Genomic DNA, 18,749 nt, shown 5'->3' on the forward strand with positions numbered 1-18,749 from the left:
TCACCCTGAACTAAAATCTATTGGCAATCTTCCTCTTTTTGTACGTGAGCTGCCACCACAGCATGGCCACTGACAGATGAGTGGTGTAGGTCTGCGCCTGGGAACCGAACCCGGGCCACCGAAGCAGAGCATGCTGAACTTAACCACTAGACCACGGGGGCTGCCCCATGTTGTTTCTTATACTGTGACTAAAATAGACTTTTAAGAAGTGGTGAGCTAGGTCAGCTCTACAGATTAACGTGCAACGGCAGGGGCCGGGCACCCAGCACTGGAGTAGAGCTTTGGAGCAGCCCGTGGGTTGGGAGGGGCCTGCCTCTCTCCTCCCAATTCCAACTGCTTTAGGCACCACCCTCCACTCCCTGGGCCCTGGCCACACTACCCTTGCCCACTTCAATCCCGAGTCACTCCAAACAAACACCTCACTCTATCCCTAACCCTGCGCCACTGAACCGAGAAAAAGGACATCCCCCAGGGGATTACCGCAGGTCACTGTCTCCCGCCCTCCTCTGGGCCCTCAGACAGTACTCCACAAGCAGGAAGAACTGAAACTCATTCAAGTTGAATTTGGGAAATCCATCTTCCTCCCTTTTCGTGCAATCTTAGGCTGGCATTTACCTATCTCAAGTCATCCTACATTGTTCCTGTTTTTTCATGATTCCTCAAGGATCACCAAGAGCAGACCAGTGATCCCTCTGCCTGTCGTCTCAACTCCCTTTCTTGTCCCCTGCACCAGCAGGAGCCCGCCAAAGTGACATTTAGGTGGCAGGTGAGCAGGGACCTTGCCTGTGCCTCCTTAAGAGAGACCAAGAAGCTGTGGAAATTACAGCCGTGCCTACTTTATGGTCAATTATCAGAGCTTCTGAATTGGATTTAAAAAGTTTATAGTTCCACACTGAAATGATAGGTAAGCTGCCTTTTCCTCGCAATCCGAGGCTTTACAGAGGTAGCACCCCTTGTGGAAGTGGAGGCAGGCTGTACCTGGGTGTGCTCAGAAACCGCACACCGGGCCCCTCCAGGAAGGACAGCACGGCGCGCCATTGCCCGGGCGACTCTTTATTTAAACAGTACGTTTGGAAGGAGATAAGGCAACAAGGCAATATTTTTATAATGTCGCTAGCATTCTCCCAAGGTGAAGCCAGGAAACAAGCCTGGGTCGTTTCCACAGGTACTCCCATACGATGGTCCCCGACTCCATGCACAGACAGCAGAGGTGGTGGCGTTCGAGAAGCTTTGAGGCAGGCAGCAAATGGCTTGTTTTGTCTCACATCACGATTGGCTTGCAAACTGGACTCCCGGTTTCGGGGTCCTGCTTCAGCTGACCAAGAGGAGAACCCCTTCAGGATGGAGAACACAGCGTGTAAGACCAGACGTGCTCAAGGACTTGAGTCTAAGAACAACGACTTACTGTTAACCAATGAATTTTATAAAATCTGTCTCTTGTTTAACCCAAATGACAGAGGTGTGCTTTCTCTCCTGGACCCTTTGATGCCTCGACAAGATGACTTTGAGATGCATCATATTTTCCATATTGCTTACAGGAAATGGTAACCCATTCCCTTGGTATCTGGTAACACCAAACGGCTGTTTGGTGCAAGCCACAGCTGCGGCTTTAGACGTGAAGTTGCTTTAAATACTCCCGGCAAGGACCTTGTGTCCTTTGAGATGGGCCTAATGTTTGCTCAGCTGTGAAATACCTCCCTGCATTTTTTCCTGGTTTAATATTGCTATAAACAGGGAAGTGTGTAAGAGTAAAAAGTGTATTCTATTTACAGATTTAAAGCTTTCTTTGAGCTTATCAAATGCTAAGCGATCACTTGCATTTATTATAATGATAAGCAAATCTTTTACTCTGATATCTGAAAGTTCTATCTCAAATAATATCACGATGTTCAGCTATAATCAGCAGTCTAAGTAAATGTTCCCATAATTTCAAAGTCCAGATAAAAGATTTCTCTGTAGAAGCCGAGTCCTTGGCTGATTTTCTTCCATGAGAAGTCTTCAGGCAGATTAGTTATGACTTCAAAGGACTGAGAAACAGAGCCACTGTGGGGAAGAAAAAAAATCAGTTGAGTGACCATTTTTAAAAATAAGGGCTATTTAAGCACGTAGGTTACTCTGAAAGATTGATGGTTGTACCAGAAAACCTGATCAAGGGTTAAGAGAGATCAGCGCACTAACTCACATTTTTTCTCCCTGAATCTAGCTTTTTACAGGTCAGTGGTCTGCGTGTTATTTGAATCAGGTGGTCATGAATCAGATTACAGGATTGACTGACATAACATGACACGTGAAACTCAGACAACATACAGATTCGCATTTTCGCGTCTCGACCCCAGAGTGTCACAGCAGCTGTTAGTTTGGGGTGTGGCTATGCCTAAACTAGTGGTTTTCACCCTTGGTTCTATATTGGAGTGATCTGGGAACCGTAAATCAGATTCCGATTGAACAGGTCAGGGATGGGCGTGGACAGCAGGAACTTGGCAAGGCTCCCCAGGTGACGTAACCTGCAGCCAGGGCTGAGATCACTGCGCACGGAAGGGGAGATTTTCTTGACGTTGCTCGTCCTTAGCAAAGACTAGTAGCAAAGACGCAGGTCTCCAGGGACCCATGAAAGTCAGGCCTAGAATAGCAGGGAAAGCCAATGGGTGAGATCCGTCTCAGAGGAGGTGGGGAGGAGTGGATGGAGTCGGCCAGCCAGCATAGACTGGTGGGAGCTGGGCAGGAAAAGGACATCCAGCAAGAATGATAAAGAGGCTAGAGTTTCCAGAACTTACCATATGGCAAATTTTATGTCACTATTGTATCGCCTCTACTTTAGATTGTAATCTCAGGGTAGGGATATTTCCTAGGCTACACAGTGTTTTAAGCAAGTTAGTGTTATTTGTAACCAGCCAAAATACATTTTCAGTGGACTAAAGATACCTTATAACACATAATAGCAGAGCATAAGAGCTATTTAGCTGCTGGCTTCCTCCCGAGTTCAAAATTCAAGGAAAGGAGTCGCAAGTCCCTTATACTTGTCCTTCTTATGACTTGGCTCCTTTCTGGTACATAGGGACTTTGTCCTTCCCACCCAGCGCCGGCCACCTGACCCAGCCCTCTGTAGCCTGTGCCACTGCAAGCTCAGTTCCCCCGAGGAAAGAGGAAATGCAGACCGCAGCCAGGTGCTGAAGCAAGTAGACCCCCGCTGGCTTCTTTCTTTGAAGTGAGAGCACTTGCTGTCATCGGGATGACAAGAGAACATTTTGCACTTTGTGGAACTGGTCAACCAACTTCACTTGGATTGACATCATTTCAGAGGCGGGCATTGCTGGGGTTCCAGACACATGGGCACAATAATTATATATGGCAAGCTTATTTATTACTGTTCGTTTTATTTTAAAGGGGGAGGAGGGAGAGAAAAGAAATTTGCTCAGAAAGTATTTTAAGTAGGTCTGTTTCAAGAATGACAGATCTTCCCAAAACCCACTGGAATTTCATCCAAAGGGTTTCTCTATAAGCACCTTCTCCCATGCAAGCTAATTAGCAGTTGATTTCCTAAGAAGGATCTGCAGCCACCCTCTTCTTATTTTAACCTTGTGCTACACTCAAGGCAAAGCTCATGGGAGGAGGGACCAGGTGTGTTTTCTTGGACTCAAGAACCAATAGGTAGTTGGGAAACGAGCAAATAAAAGTGCATTGTGGGATCTTGTAACCATTTACAGGTCTAGCCCTGACAGACCAAAAGAGTCTTAAAGAAAGTTCTACAGAGGAAGTCAATAAGTCATAGGTGCCCCCCACCCCATCCCCCATCCCCTCAGGAGCGAGGGGGTTGGTGTAAGCAGCTGACTCACAGAGATAAGGTCGAGCTCTATCGTGCCAGTATTCTCGGGGTCCAGCTGCTTAAATATCTCTGCAGAGGAAGAAAGAGGATGTCATACGTGAGTGAGCTAAACAGAGACCACCTTATCCGCCTCCCCGATTTGGCAGCTGATTTCAGTGAATGTCACAAGCTATCATTTCTTCCCTCCTTCCCCAAATTAAAGAAGGATTTTCATTCTCAACCGGACAGACACATCTCTGGCTCAGATGATTGCACCGGTGGTGGAAAGGCAAGCCATTTGAACACCGAGGAACCGAAATGGGTCTTTCCCCAAATACCCACTTACTGAATAGCGTCTCCAGTCGAACCAAACACCGAACGAAATTATCAAAATCGATGATGAGCTCGTCATCTGCGAACCGAGCCACGATGACTTGGTGGAGTTGACAGGGCAGCTTGAAACCTGAAGTTAAACAAACAGGCAAACTGGTTGCTGAGTATCAGATTGCACCCTGGAGCTCTCTTCACGGTTATGGGACTGACGAGGCAATTATACATAATTATAACTGCTTTCGTCCCTTGGCTGCTCTTCTATAAGGCTGATTTTATTTTGCAAAGCCAGTGCCTTCTGCCATTGCTTCTGTTTCTAAACTGTTCACCTTCACCCTGCCTGTCTCCTTACTGACTGACATGGAAGATTTTCTTGATGTTCCTACTTTCATGGTCACGCTGCTTGCGTCATGCTGTTAACCAGACTTCCTTCTCTGTTTGTTTATTTAGCTCTGAATCATCTGGGAGACTAGGTTCTTCCTGGATGTATGTGGCAGAAACTGTTCATGGTAAACTAATACTGATTCTCCCTTTTCCCATAGCAAGAGAATTTTTAATGGGCTGTGGCTGCCTAGAATCAAGACTGCATTTCCCAGCCTCCAGTGTAGCCATCTGAGGCCTTGTGACTAACTTCTGGCTGTGGGATGTGTGTGTAGAGTGACATGTGCTCTCAAAGGCAAGGAGTCCACCTTTCCCTCCTTCCGTCAACCTGTTGCCAGAACGTGGTTATGGTGGCAGGCCACCCTTATCCCACGGATAAGGGCAACACTCTAAGGCTGGTGACGCAACATGAGAAGCAGCCTGGGTCCCTGACAGCAGGAGGCACCGCCCCAGCCTTGGACTGCCTGAGCTTGGACTGCCATGTGAGAGGAGGATGTACCTTGTTTAGACCAGTCATTTGGGGTCTCTGCTGTGGTATTATATCCCAGCTAATACAATGAACAACCTCACGTTATCATATCTGTCCCCAAAGCATACCAGTCTCGCGCTCTGCTGGTCTCCCACAGCTGTTGTCCTTTTTACTGAGATCACATTCTGCTAGAGACTTATCCCACCGTGGAGATGAGCCCTCCCACTTCTGCCCAACCAACCCTGCACCAGAAAGGAGGCACTGGGGGGAGTCTGCTTAAGAACTAGCTTTGTGGGCTTGACCTGCCAGGCCGCTCAGAAGGAAACTTCGATTCAAGAAGGCTTAATGGCCAGAACGTTCTGGACTGCATTTTATTTTACCAGTAAGTCTTTAAAAGGGGAATGAAAAGAATGTGTCTGTATTGAACCAGCCCCTGCTTTATTTCATAGCTTACCACTTTGTAATGTATGGTACAGAATAAGTGTTCATACACTCCACGGATAAAACAAAAGAAGAAAATACAGTCACGAGGGTTACCTGCTTCTTCCAATGCTCTCCGCATCTCATAGGAGTTCATGGTACCAGACCTGTCCACATCGATTTCCCGGTAAATTTTCTGGAACATGCAAAATAGTTATAAAACCATGGCCTGGAGCGTAGCAGGTGGCAAGTCACCTCTGTGCTGTGTGCCCAGTGGGGATGAAGTTTTTCCAGCTCCCTGCCTCTAGTTTGGCCTTAGAAGAGTCATCAATATTTCTGCCTTAAATAGCTAATAGCATTTTGCCTCCCTGTGAGCTGGTTTGTAAAGATGCCCATCAAATCATCTAGCCAACTACCACGGGCCCATGTTACTGTCTGTGTAATTTTTGTACTTGGACTGTCAAAAATCCAGGCGACAAGAGGCTACACAGCCTCTTCAGGACACTTGATGGTGGCTTTTAGATGACCCCATAGCCCGTCAATAATGAGGCGAAGGCAGGGAGCAGACACTTAACTTGCAAAGTCCTTGTTCTTTCTATTTGCGTTGACCCCGCCCTGTCTTCCCTCACCCTGAGCTCCATTATGGGAAAATCCCCATCCCCTTGGAAAGGTCCCTCCACCCTCCTAAAGAGTTGCTGCCTCCAGAGGTCTATGCGCAGCATGTTCCCAATACAGACCCACCCCGCCCTACCCTCTGGCCCCCTGGGCTCTTACTTGGTATTTCTGAATCTTCGTCCAAAGGATGTAGAACTCCTTCAGCCCCAGCTTACCGGTCCCATCCGACTGCCCTCAGTTAAGGGAAGCTCCCAGAGTCTGGGTTCAGGTGGGCCTCGTGTCACCTGGTTTGTCCTCTTATTGTGGTACCCACAGCATGTTCACAAGGAGCTCTTGCAGAAAGACCCTTGTCCTGCTTCTCATGTTGGCCAAACCTGCATCTATGGGCAGGAGGAAGGGCCAGATAGAGACCTGCTGGTTCCCCCTGACTCGGCTTGCTGTTTGGTCCAGGGGTGCTGTGGGGGCGCCAGATCCTGCTAAAAATGAGCTATCGGATGACATGCAGAGGGCTTCAGAGGGCTCCTAATGGCTGGCCCCTTGGTGATTTGGGGAGTACTGTTTGGAGTATTTCTAAGAGGCCTTTTGTGGGGGAACCTACACAGTGGGTGCCATAAGCCAATAGACAAAACCTGCTAGAAGCTTAGTCCATCTCTGGCCAGCCCTTCTCAGCAAGCATCAGGAACAAGGTGGACATGGATGTTAGTCCCAGTTTAGTCTGCCTCACGGCCAGGTGGGTGGCATAGGAAGGAGCCAGAGCACAGGGAAGGAGAATGCTCATGGAAGGCAGACCCCAGCTCTACAAATCAAGAAAATCATGACCAGAGAAAACAGATTCACATCAGAAATATCATGGTTTAGGGACTATTTTCCTAGAGGAAGCAGTGGACACACTGTCACTCAGGAAAAACATCCAAGCTGCTTTGGGCAGAGGATGGCAGGTGTGCTGTCCGAAATTTCCAGCACTTGCCCAGGGAAGCTGGCTGACCTGCACGCTGAGCCTATTTCCTGAGTAAGGGAGGTCAGCAGTGACAACAGCCTTATAGCACGTCAGCAAGCCGGGTACAGCCGGCCATTCTGGAGGGCAGTGTGTTTGAATCTTTCTGGAGTGAGGTTTCCCACTCCTCCAGCCTCTGTTCTCCGGAGCACACGAAAGGATACATCTAGCATGTCAACCATGATTTTGCAGGTCTCGATGCTGAAGCCATCTGACTTGATATCTTGGCCTGGAAGACAAAGTAAGTGTGACTGGAAAATCCCCTAGAGCAGCACTGTCTCATAGAACTTTCTATGATGATGGAAATGTTCTATATCTGCACCCTCCAAAACAGTAGTCACTTAAATTATTTTAAATCGCCATATCTGGCTACTGGCTACCCTACTGGGACAGTACAGAGGATGTGTAAAATTTGCCTGACTTCTTTATAGATTTGCCACGGGCGAACAGGGTTCTAATAAGTGCTTTTTAAGTAAATAAATAAAAGAATGATAAATGACTGGGTCTCTAAGTGCTCACAGGGTGCAAAGTTGCCTGTGGTCATCAGGCAGGGAAATGAAAAGCACAGGGCACGTGAGTTCATGCTAGGCTGGGACCTGTGACAGGAAGAGGTTTACCTGAACCCTCTGTCTGCAGGCATTGACGGAGCATCCGTGTCCCCAGCGCATTGAGAAGCCTGAGGTCCCGGAAGCCATCCGGACCCACTGTGCTCTACTGGGCGAGTCCTGTCTCACTGGGGATCGGCAGGGGGTATAAGACCCTTGTCATAAACGTGAATCTGGTTCCCTACAGACTTCATAAGGAGCCCCCTGTTTTGTCATGTCCTTGTGAAAGGTTATAACCTAACCTGTCTCAAAGCTGCCACCTGGGCACCGACCCCTCCTTGGGTGTGGGCATGAGGCTGCGTGTGGGACACTTGGGCAGAAGGCAGCAGTTACTAGGCAGCCGGGGGAGGGGACCGAGCTCAGAGGCACCAGTGAAGCAAATGCTGCTCCCCCAACAAGGAGCGGCTGAATCGAGCCTGGCCTGATTCCTCCCTGCCCCCACCCCCACCCTCCATCTGGGGAGAAACAATGGGGCTTTCGTCTCCTTGGGCTCGTGACGGCCACACATCTGAATGACCTCACTTGTGCCTGGTGGCCTCAAGGGTAAACACCATCATCTTGTCCTCTCCCCAGACTAGAGGAGGGAGAGCAAGGGCCAGGCCTGCCTCAGAGAAGTCCGGCACTGGACTGGCCGTGCCTGGCCGTTCCCACCCCCTGGTCGGGAGCTCTGGGAATCACAGAAGCTCTAATACAGCCATTTGTTCGGTGGCCACAGGGCAAGAACCAGCTATATTTGGTCCCTGTGAAATGCGCGTGGTTCACGTTCACCGGGATGGAAGACCCAGCTGGCCCTGGACTCTTCTTTGGCTCTAAAAGGAGGATTTACTTTTATCTCATAGGGTTAGGCCAGAGGCCATCTTTGAAGGCCGTGAGATTCTAGAGATGATCCACAGCGCTGATATTCAGGACACGACAACATACGCGTTTGTTTCTGATACAGGCTTGTAACTTTTGATATTGTACAAACTCCTGCTCAGTGGACTGCTATCTTATCAAAGGCAGCACGTTTTCTTGTGATCATTTGAGGAGGAAAAAATATACGCGCGTGTGTGTGTGTTTCTCCCTCCTGGAGATCAATAGTGGGCAAGTGATATTTGCTCTGATATATATATATATTTTTTTTTCGGTGAGCGAGATCGGCCCTGAGCTAACATCTGTTGCCAATCTTCCTCTTTTTGCTTGAAGAAGATTAGCCCTGAGCTAACATCTGTGCCAGTCTTCCTCTACTTTGTATGTGGGTAACTGCCTCAGCATGGCTGATGAGTGGTGTAGGTCCGCACCCGGGATCTGAACCCGCCAACCTCAGCTGCCAAAGTGGAGCATGCTGAACTTAACCACTACACTGTGGGGCTGGCCCCTGCTTTGATATTTTTTGCTTAAGAAATAGTTACAAGCTGAAAAGGTTTGTGAGAAGCATGGCTCCCTAGCTCCTTCTCAAGTCTCTATCCAGTTGTATTTATTCTTTGTGGAAACCCTACAGCCTGGGCTGAGAGCAGCCATTTCTGGAGCCTTGAAGTCACCTGCCTAGCCCATTGCCTCAAATGAAGTGACATTTCTCCCAGTAAAGAACTGGTCAGATTGGGCTCATTTAAACACACATTTGAGAGTTGAACACCATTCACTTAGTTTGAGTATACGATGGTCCATTTATTTTTCCATTCTGGCTAATCAGTGAGATGTCATCACTATCAATGGTTCCCTGCTATATACAGCCAGGGAATTCAGGGGCTTGAGAATGCCTTCTGGCTCTGATTATCTGAGCTGACTCAGCCTTTTCTTACCAATGAATCATGATAATAGCAACTATTTATGGAGCGCAGGCTTTGTGCTCGGCAATTTCTACATGTTATCTCATTTAAGACTTCAACCACTCCTAAGAGGTAAGTAGTAATAGGCCTATTACGCAGATAAGGAAACAAGACTCAGAGAGGTTATATACCTTGGTTTAGATCACAGAGTTAGTCAGTATTGAAAACCTGGATGTAATCTTTGATCTCTAGACCCCGGAAACCTTTCTTCTTTTTATCACATCAAATAGAACCTCCTTCATCTACTTTGGTGGTGGCGGTGGCCGTGGTATTTACATGGGAGTAGGGAGTGATGGTGAAGCCACAGCAGCCAAGACATGGAAGAGGAAGGATTCCCATGTTCCCTTGCGTCCGCAGCAGAAGGAGCAGGATGAGGGATTTGCAAGGAGGGGATACTTACGCTTTGCTAGAACTCGTCTCAAGATGGTCTGCAACTCGAAGGCAGAAATCTCTGCATCCTGTGGACACGGAACCAGAGCATCGTTACTGGCTCCCTTGGAGCTGCACGAAGCACGGAGCGGCACCCGTGTAATGGATGCCTGCCCCGGCCAAGCCCGTGTGAGGGGCATTAGGCAGATCTGGGCTGGCGTCTATGAATGTGCATTTCCAACAAGCCCCCAGGAGATGCTGCTGCTGTCCCCACAACGCACTTCGAGTAGCACTGCCAATAGCCCGTGTTTTAGATAGAGCCTTGTAATGTACCACATGCTCTGGGTAACGTTCATTCACCAGTTCTTTGCCGTACAGAATACGCAGACTAAATTCTCCAATCTGCCCATGTCTGTGGTCTTACTTGACTTAGTTCACTCAGACCATCCCTCCCATCCAGCATGCTTTCCTCACACTGTGAAATTCAGATCTGGCTTCCTGTAAAGCTGGTTAGAACCAGCTGTCTCCAAGAACTGTCCCAGCGCTTTCTCTACGGTCCATTATGCCAGGGTTCCTCAGAGGTGGCTCACGTGCCTCTGTTCACTCACACATGTTGTGTAGCTGGGGACAAGCCCCCTCGTTTAAGACCAAGATTGACTGCAGTCATTCTTGCCTCCTTGGGGAAGGTGTGTGTGTATGATTCTATCAGTGGGGAAATAAGTCTCCATGGTGTCCCCTTCCCTTAGAAACCAGGAGGGAGGGCTGGAGGCAGGCAGGTGGTACAGACAGCACCTGCTGGAGCACTTTGATGAGCAGGCCCAGATGAGCTCCATGGTGGACACTGGAGAGAGCTAGATCCTCCGTTATATGGAGGATGACTTTTCTTGGAGTTGTTGGAAAGGAAGAAAGCTGAATAATTTGTAGCAGAATAAAGCCTAAATGGTTGAGGGATTTTTTTTTAAGAACAGGGAAGTCTAATACCCTGTTGTAAGTTGCTTGCATTCTTGAGATTTAAAACCCTTCTGTCTCCCCAAATATTTTTGTGGAAGTCAAGGATAAGGGGCCGAGTTCCATGTCTTAGTCGAGTGGAACCAAGGAAAGAAAACAGCCACAAGGTGAGGCCAAGGATCCTAAGGCAGGAGGAACGCAGAGCCAGAGGGACGATGAGAATGGAAGCCTTGGCAATGTACCAATGTCCTAGGGAGGATGTGGGCAAGGAATCTGAGCAGAAGTCTGAGTTAATTTGCAGTTCCTCTTTGCTTTTGTTGTTTGTTTCCTCTCCCCCTTTAAATTCAAGGCTCCTTGAGGACAGAGACTGTCTATTCCTTTGCATCAAGCAGAGTACATAACAGAGATGTGGGGAACACATACCTCCCCCGCCAGCTGGGCAAAGAGCCTCCTGAATCCATCATCAATGTCTTCCTCGCTGACGTCAGTCTGGAAGGTGAGGCACAGAGGTAAGAAACAACGGACGGAGCAAAGAATGACACCAGGGGGCCTGGCTGCCCTCCCTCCCTCCCTCCCCGGGCAGCTGCCCCTCCCCCATCACGGTTCCCCTTCTCCACTTCTTGGGCCTGAATTCTAAGGTTACTGGGATTGAGATAAATGATGGTGTGAAGAATTAATACAAGAAATGTTTTTTCTAGTTAAAACACACGAGAGGGAATAGAAACTATGTGAGAAGGAGTTACACTCGAATTTCTTACATAGGTATCTTCTCTACCATTCAACCAAAATGGCCTTTTATGATCTACTCTAATGGGGATTCAGAAGCAAAAAGACTAGGTGGAATGTTCTAGAAGGATTTTGACAGTGGCTAATGAGCACAGCCCATGAGGCTCTTTGAAATTGTTGGGTCTCTTACTGAGGACACAGGACAAGCACAGAGCTTCTGCAACTGAGGAGCCAACGATTACCAAGCCACTCAGGTCCTGGGACAGCGGGAAGAGGTCCTTCCTCTTCCTCTGTGGTGTCGTCCTTCCTTGACTTTGGATTTGTTATGGCTGGGCCTAGTTTGAAATTATTCAGTTGTATCCCTCAAAGCCCCTCAGGATTTACCACTGAATCACAACGCTTAGAACTCTGGGCAACCTGAGAAATCCTGTCATCCAGTGGTTTCATTGTATAGATGAGAAAACTGAGGCCCAGAAAGGCGTGTGACGAGAACGTTGCACGATCCGTGCAGCATTGGTGTCCCGTCCCTCTCCACAACACCCCACGCGCACACGGGCTAACTCCACCCTAATGGGCAGGGGACTGCCCAGGCCCAAGGCGGTGGCCAGAGCCGGTGCAGGAGGCACTCGTGGAGTCCCGGGGCATGGCTGTGTTCTTAGTTTCAAGCTGTGTTCATGAAGCCCTGGGGGCCTCCTAAACCCTTGAGATTATTTTTGTCCCTCTGCTCTGGGGTGTCCAGGACAGAGTGGGTAGAAATCAAGGAGTTACAAGTACCTCTTCAAGGTTGGCCTCGATTTCATCATCAACAACTCTGGAAACAGAAGGAAATGATGTGTTACAGTAGGAAGGGAGGTGAGGGCGGAAAGAAATGTTGCAGAAATCCTGCTAAAATGGAAGTTGATGTTAAATCCAGCATGGGGTGGGCAGAGGGGATTTCTCTGCGTCCCAAGTTTCTGTGAAAACCTGTCCCCTACATAGTAGAAGTTTAGGCAGAAATAATCCAAGGGAGAGTCATGGCCAAAACAACTTGGAGAGTCGGAGATTTTTTTGTTTACTAGGTGTTGGTCTTCATCAGAGAGCACGGCCTTTCTGGGTAGCAGGGTGCTGGAAGTCTGTACCACTCACTCAGTTCCTGGCCTCGAGGAACCGCTTTTCAGTTCCATTGGAAACTCTTTGCCATTGTAAATGTTTCACCCTGAGAATCAGGCAACGGACACCGCTGTCTCCATGTTCTGATAGGGCTGGAGCAGGCGGGCAGCGTGGAGGCCTCTGTGTGATTTCAACTGAAGCTCAGGCAGTGGTTATTTATCCCATGCACAGTCCTGCGTGCAGGGCTGGGTCCTTCTGCTCCATGTGAGGGTAGTTAAGCTTAGGAGGGTCTTCCCTGGGCCCCCTGCATCCTACACCAGGCCCCCGAGAGTCCTTTCTGCAGTGCCGACACCTTGCAGAGGAAAGGATATGGGACTCTTGTTGCTGATGGTTAGAATCTGGAACAGAAGGATTAATATCCTGGGACAAGGGAGTCAGACACCTTTGAGGGCTGGGGGTGTCCCGTCAGGGTGGGGAGCTTCCCTGGAGAGCAGGAAAATTGAGGGAGTGGAGGCTTCCCTGGGACAGTGGCTTGTGATTGGCAGGGAGGGTCCTGAGGTTGACACAGGACAGTGTAATTCCAATGCCACTGGGTCCTGTCCCCATCTCCTTGTCAGTGGGGACTGTAAGCTGAACACACCAGATTCCTCCAAGGATCCTAAGAGCTTGGAGCAAAGTCCCCTTCCCGTGGAAGCTTTAGCAAAAAAGAGAACCTATAGTGGCCAGAAAGCTGCAGCCACACTGTAGTGACATTTAGCGGTTTGCAGCTGCCCGGCACTGTTCCCTCACCTTACCAGCACCCTAATCTTCTCAGGGGAAATTATTTCTCTGCCGTGTATTGTCTTCGAGCACGGGTTATTCCCCGCTTCTCTCTCCCACTGCCCTCTTCCTGCTATAGGCGGGCTTACAGAGGCCACCAGACGCTCTACTGGGTCACTGGATCTCAGCACGTGGCACAAGTTCAAAGGGGACACAGCAGTTGCCATGTCCCCTGCTCCCCACACCCTGGCCCTCCCGCACATCCTTGGTCCCTGCTCTTCCCCATCTGGTCCCCCAGCCTCCCATCAGTTCTAGAGTCCCTGTGGCCTTGCAGTAAATCTCCTTTCGCTTAAGCTGCCCAAGGCTGATTATGTCTCCTGCAATCAAGTGTCCAATGGAACAGACATGGCTGAGGCAGCACCTAAAGCGACAGGAGCCATGGTGAACTGAGGCTGTGCTGACAGTGGCATCAGCCAAAAAGGGTTCTCGAACAGCTGGGATCCAATAAGGAAGAGGGGAGGGACCTGGAGACCTATGACTGTAATGGGGAGAGGTTGTGGAGACAGACCATTGAGACTGTCACTTACGCTGGGCTCTCCCAGGCTGGCGACCTGGGAAAGCAAGGGTTAGACCAGCACTGCCCAGCTTTCTCCAGCTGATGGGACTGTTTTCACAGAGTCTAATCTGGGTCAATAATGAAAATAACGACTCGATCATTCAGAGACCCCACTGTGAAATTAGATTCTGCAATTCGCTCTACACCACCCCTTTCTAACCAAAAATATCCCGAGTGGCTATTTTCGTTGCTTACCTGAGAATCAGACTAAAAGTCCTTCAATACGTCAAATCCCCACACTAACCCTCCAAAGCAGGCAGGTGTTACAGAAGAAGAAACTGACGTTCAGAGGAGTAAAGAGCTCTGCCTGGGCCGGGAACAGGCCAGTGATAGGAAGAAGGGGAGGCGGGGTAAGAAGGGGCAAAGCGACCTACTGGTAGTCAGCTTTCTTTTCAGAAAAGACCCGGATGCAGAAGTCCCCATCCTTGTGGGGCTCAAAGGTGGATGGCACGAGGATGTACTCGCCCGGGGGCAGCTTGAAGCGGTTGAGCACCTCTCGCAGGTTGATGAAGGTGTCCGACCGCTCCCTGGCTCTGTGCGTCAGGAAGAAGTTTTTGCTGAGGTGGACATTGGTCTGTCCATTTAACTGAGGAGTAAACAGAGACAAGTGGGAGTAGAGGGCAAGGGGGCTCCAAATCCACGTCACTTCCACTCATCCAGATAAAAGGATCGCAGCAATAACGTCTGGATCGTTTTAGAGAAAAAGGAAACTTTCTACCGAGAGCAACAAACGCCCACTGAGGATGTCAGAGGCACAGGCAGATTGGGGCAGGGGGCGCCACAATCACCCGACTCTGCCTGCAGAGACACCCCCTCTCTCCACGTGGAGGTGCTCGGCCTTCCTCTAAGCGACCCTCGGGGATGTCTGCAGAGCACGCGGCAGGAATCGGCTAGTTCCACGTGGTGGACGACACACTAACGAAAGCAAAGACAGGGCCGGGGCCGAGAAGGGGGCCCCGCTTCTAAACCAGGTGCGGTCAGCCTGACAGAGGTGTGTTGCTGGGGAGTCAGAGCGCCCTCTGTGTCCCCTGGAATAACTGTGGCCTTTACAGACCCGCACTGCTACTGTGCATCTCATATCAGTTAATGCTAACTGTGGGCCTACTAAGCGCTCTCGAGTAATTCAATTCATCCCTACCACGGTCCGGCAAGGCGGATGGTTGCCAGTTTTACTGAAAAAGAAACTGAAGTCCAGAGAAGATGTGTAACTTGTCTAAGGTCACACAGCCTGCAAATGGCAGAGCTGGGAATTGGGTCCAGGCCTCTTTGGGTGCTTTCACATCATCTTATAATACAATCTGCAGGGTTCCTCTTCTCCCTTCAGGCCTGTTTCAAGAGCACTGCAGGACTCCGTGAAGAGCCTCCTGCGGTGCCAGGACCTCAGATCGCCCACCCAGAACTAATCCATGCACAGGCTCTACCGGGCCATGGGGAGCCAGCAAGCCCCATGGGGACTGCCTGTGACACCTCACTCCGAGCTCAGACCAGCAGGGTCTAGGACCTGAGCAACCTCACCAGGGCCCCAAAGGAAGCGGGGACTCATCCTTCACAGCCCCAGCCCCCATCCAGGCTTCAGAAGACCTCGGGGCCCGCAGTCTATGCCTTTTACTTGGTGGTGAACCTGAGCCCCCCGGGACGGGGCTGATGCAGGCCAGACGTACCTCCTCCGGAACCTGCAAGACAAAGGAGAGCACGCTTAACTCAGACTTCGGGAAAGCTGCATCTGGAAATGCCATCACTGTGGCCGTCTCCTTTGCTACCCGCTTTCTCTGTAGCTTTCTAACTAAGTCAATATTGCAATTGTTTTCCAAGGAACTCAAAGCATTCCCAGGGTTAAAATCTTCTTATGACCCAATAACGTGGATGAGCCCTTAGCACTGTTCCTAATTTATAGAGCATAAAACCCAGGCTCAGAGCTGTGAAGTGACTTGTCTAAGGTCACCCAGCCAGTTGTGGCAATGCCCACACCCTGCCTTCCACTCAGGGAGAGCAGGGCGGGTGCACCCTGGGCAAGGAGCCAGCAGGCGTCAATTCCAGGCTTCTGTCGGCCACATCCAGCCTGTATTTCCTTGGGCAAGTCACTTCCCCTCTTAGGCCTGTTTCCTAATCTCTAAAATGGGCCCAAATGATCACCGGGGCCCTTGGCAGCTCTGAAATCCCATGAGGCAGTGGCGTGGGGGTGGGCTGTGTCACAACTCCGCCTGCATTTTCCTTGAAGCTATTTTGAGATCTGAAGTTCTCAGCTCCTATTTCAGAGACTGAGGGGCTTGGAATTGTCTGCGTTTTTAGAACTGCTGGTGTTGGCACAACTCCATTTCTTGGTGAGTGAACAGGTAGATCAGTGTCCCATTGGTGGTGGCCACATTGCCAGTGACGAGCGAGCAGAGAGAGCCCTCTCCCGACACCCTGTCTGACCCCTACCAGTGGTGTGCTGGGAAACCAGCTCTCGGGGGAGGGTGGGAGCCCAGATTTATGGTGTCTGCTAATTTCTAAGGTATAAATACTCCCTCCTCCCCAGCATGGGAGGCTGCCAATGTGACCTCACTGAAAGTGGGGCCGGGAAGCAACGGCCCATTCGGCTTTTGGGGGCTGGCTCTAGCACATCACTGGGTTCCACCCATCAAACCAAAGTGCACCCCACTTCACCTGCCCTGAAGTCTTCCTTGCTCCCCTCTTCCCCCCTGCTAACCCAGGGCCGTGAGCAGCTCTTTTCTGTGCTACAGAAAGGAGTGGGGAGGGTACAGAGGCCCAGCATGACGGCTCAGTTCCCCCTGCCCCAGCCCGAGAGGGGAGAGGCGGCAATAATGCGGCAGCCCTCTGACTGTGGCTGAGCTGGGCTTTTCTTTCATTTCGTATGGAGAGAAAGGACATGTGGGCAGCGAGAGGGCCTGTGTGGGGACACGGCTCCAGCCAGCGGAGCCCTGGCGGGAGCATAATGACAGTTGTGCCCCTGTCCTGAGCTCTCCACCTTCCAGGCCAACCTCTGCTGGGCTCTGACCAGCTGGACCGCTGGCTCACTTCCTGCCCCGACAATATTTCCTGGTGGGGGCCAGTGCACTCTGTTCTCAGCTTAAGTCTCCTCTGATCTTTGGAGTTGGCGGGCCAACCCGAGTGCCAGGCCTGGGGGGGTTGTGCAGAGGGACAGGGAGGCCATTTGAAAGAGTGAGACTTCCAGGAGGCTGGATGCGGGGGGAACTTCCCAGTGACACAGACCAGCTACAGGGACCTCCCAGTGAGTCTTCTACGAGTGGCAGGGCCTGCGGCTTTGCTTTTCCTCGGCCAGTCTCCCTGTCTGGGGTCCCATCTCCAGTTCAGCTTCTGAGCTTGGCCTTCCTCGCAGGGGCTGGGACGAGCAGAGGAGGAGGGGACGGGGGCCTCCACGCCTGTCCCCCCCACACCTCATAGATGCCAAAGCCAATGGTGTGCATGTCCTCGCCCATCTTCCTCTGGCGCCGCCGGTGCTTCTGGATGAGGCCCACCAGGAAGGTGCAGCCGCTCTCCCCGTCCTCCTGGTCCTCATCCTCCTCCTCCAGCTTGATCAGGTACTGAGGGTTCATCCAGAAGGTATCTGTGGCCAGAGAGGAGCCGGGGTCAGTCACCCAGGACACAGGAGCCCGGCCCTGAGCAGGTGTGCATGGGGGAGGAGGAGCTCGGAGGCGAGCCCTGGTCTCCGGGGAGGGAGGCTGCTGCGAGAGGGAGGAAGATGAGGGAGGTGGTGGGGCAGAGGAACCAGGGTTAGCAGCCCGTGGGGTGGGAACGGGTGATGGTGAGCCGTGGGGAGAGGACGGCCTGCACTTGTCTGAATCTCATGGCACCTAAATTAGAAGCTTCCCCTTGCAGTTCTCTCACTTGCCCGCAGGCTGGCTTGCCTGGGGATTGTTTTTGTCACCCTGGAACAGGTGTTTAGAGCTGTGGCACCCCCTTATGGAGCCTTCCCCTCACCAGGCTCTAATGAGGAGGTTAGACATGCGCCTGGCTGAGGAGACGTGGGGACTGGCTCCCGCACCCCCTCAGTGAACCCAAAGCCAGGAACAGCCTGTGCATAATTTCAGCCTCTTGTTCTGTGTCCCTCATCCTCCTGGGCCTGTCCCCTTGCCCACTCCCGCGGTATCTCTGCCCTCCCCACTTCTAAAACCCATTTACAGGAAGGATCTGAGGTTCATTGGTGTTTAAGGATAATTAGGTCGATTGCCTCCCTTTACCTAATGGGATAAAATTCTAACTGTGGAAATAAAGGCATCATCTAGTGCGGGGGTTGGCAAACTACAGCTCTGTGGGCTGCTGGCTGCCTGTTTTTGTAAATAAAGTTTTATTGGGACACAGCCACATCCATTCGTTTAAGTATGGCCACCTTTGCGCTACAGCAGTGGAGCTGAGTAGTTGCCATGGAGATGGAATGGCCCACAAAGCCAAAAGTATTTACTATCTGGCCCTTTTGAAGTTTGCTGATCCCTGATCTAGTGGGTAAGAAAGATATTTTTGTCTGGGGCAGAGGGCCTTCCCAGCATCTCTGGAACCGCCACTTGGTGGTGGCATCCTTGAGGTGAAGGATTAAAAGCACCAGAGCTAGAGGACCAGTCAGCTAGTCCCAGTCTGACTACTTGCTCTGTGGCCCAGGTACGCCCCTTGGAGCCACAGTCTTCTCATCTGTAACAAAGACTTGATATATGATCGGGACCTGCCTCCACAGCACTTAAACACTGACTCCATAGTCAGATTGCCTGGATTCAAATCCTGGAAAGCTGTGCAGCTTTGGGCAAGTCACTTAACCTCTCCAGGCCTCAGTCCCCTCATCTTAGAGATGGAGATGATAATAAA

The 18,749-nt window shown here is 50.7% G+C and overlaps 1 protein-coding gene across 1 annotated transcript in view; it reads right to left on the reverse strand.

Annotated features, from left to right (window-relative positions):
- Window positions 1–1,034: 1,034 nt before the first annotated feature.
- Window positions 1,035–18,749, reverse strand: part of CAPN2 (calpain 2) — a 57,411-nt gene continuing 39,696 nt past the window's right edge. The window contains exons 10-21 of the mRNA XM_058533642.1: window positions 17,330–17,499; window positions 15,593–15,604; window positions 14,306–14,517; window positions 12,242–12,278; window positions 11,165–11,230; window positions 9,825–9,882; window positions 7,176–7,240; window positions 6,177–6,245; window positions 5,520–5,598; window positions 4,149–4,265; window positions 3,834–3,892; window positions 1,035–2,043 (exon numbers count right to left, since the gene is read on the reverse strand). Coding sequence (XP_058389625.1) covers window positions 2,020–2,043; window positions 3,834–3,892; window positions 4,149–4,265; window positions 5,520–5,598; window positions 6,177–6,245; window positions 7,176–7,240; window positions 9,825–9,882; window positions 11,165–11,230; window positions 12,242–12,278; window positions 14,306–14,517; window positions 15,593–15,604; window positions 17,330–17,499 — 968 coding nt within the window. The 3' untranslated portion in view covers window positions 1,035–2,019. The remainder of the gene's footprint in view (window positions 2,044–3,833; window positions 3,893–4,148; window positions 4,266–5,519; window positions 5,599–6,176; window positions 6,246–7,175; window positions 7,241–9,824; window positions 9,883–11,164; window positions 11,231–12,241; window positions 12,279–14,305; window positions 14,518–15,592; window positions 15,605–17,329; window positions 17,500–18,749) is intronic.

This window comes from Diceros bicornis, chromosome 38 (assembly GCF_020826845.1).
Source record: "Diceros bicornis minor isolate mBicDic1 chromosome 38, mDicBic1.mat.cur, whole genome shotgun sequence".
Classification (NCBI taxonomy): domain Eukaryota; kingdom Metazoa; phylum Chordata; class Mammalia; order Perissodactyla; family Rhinocerotidae; genus Diceros; species Diceros bicornis.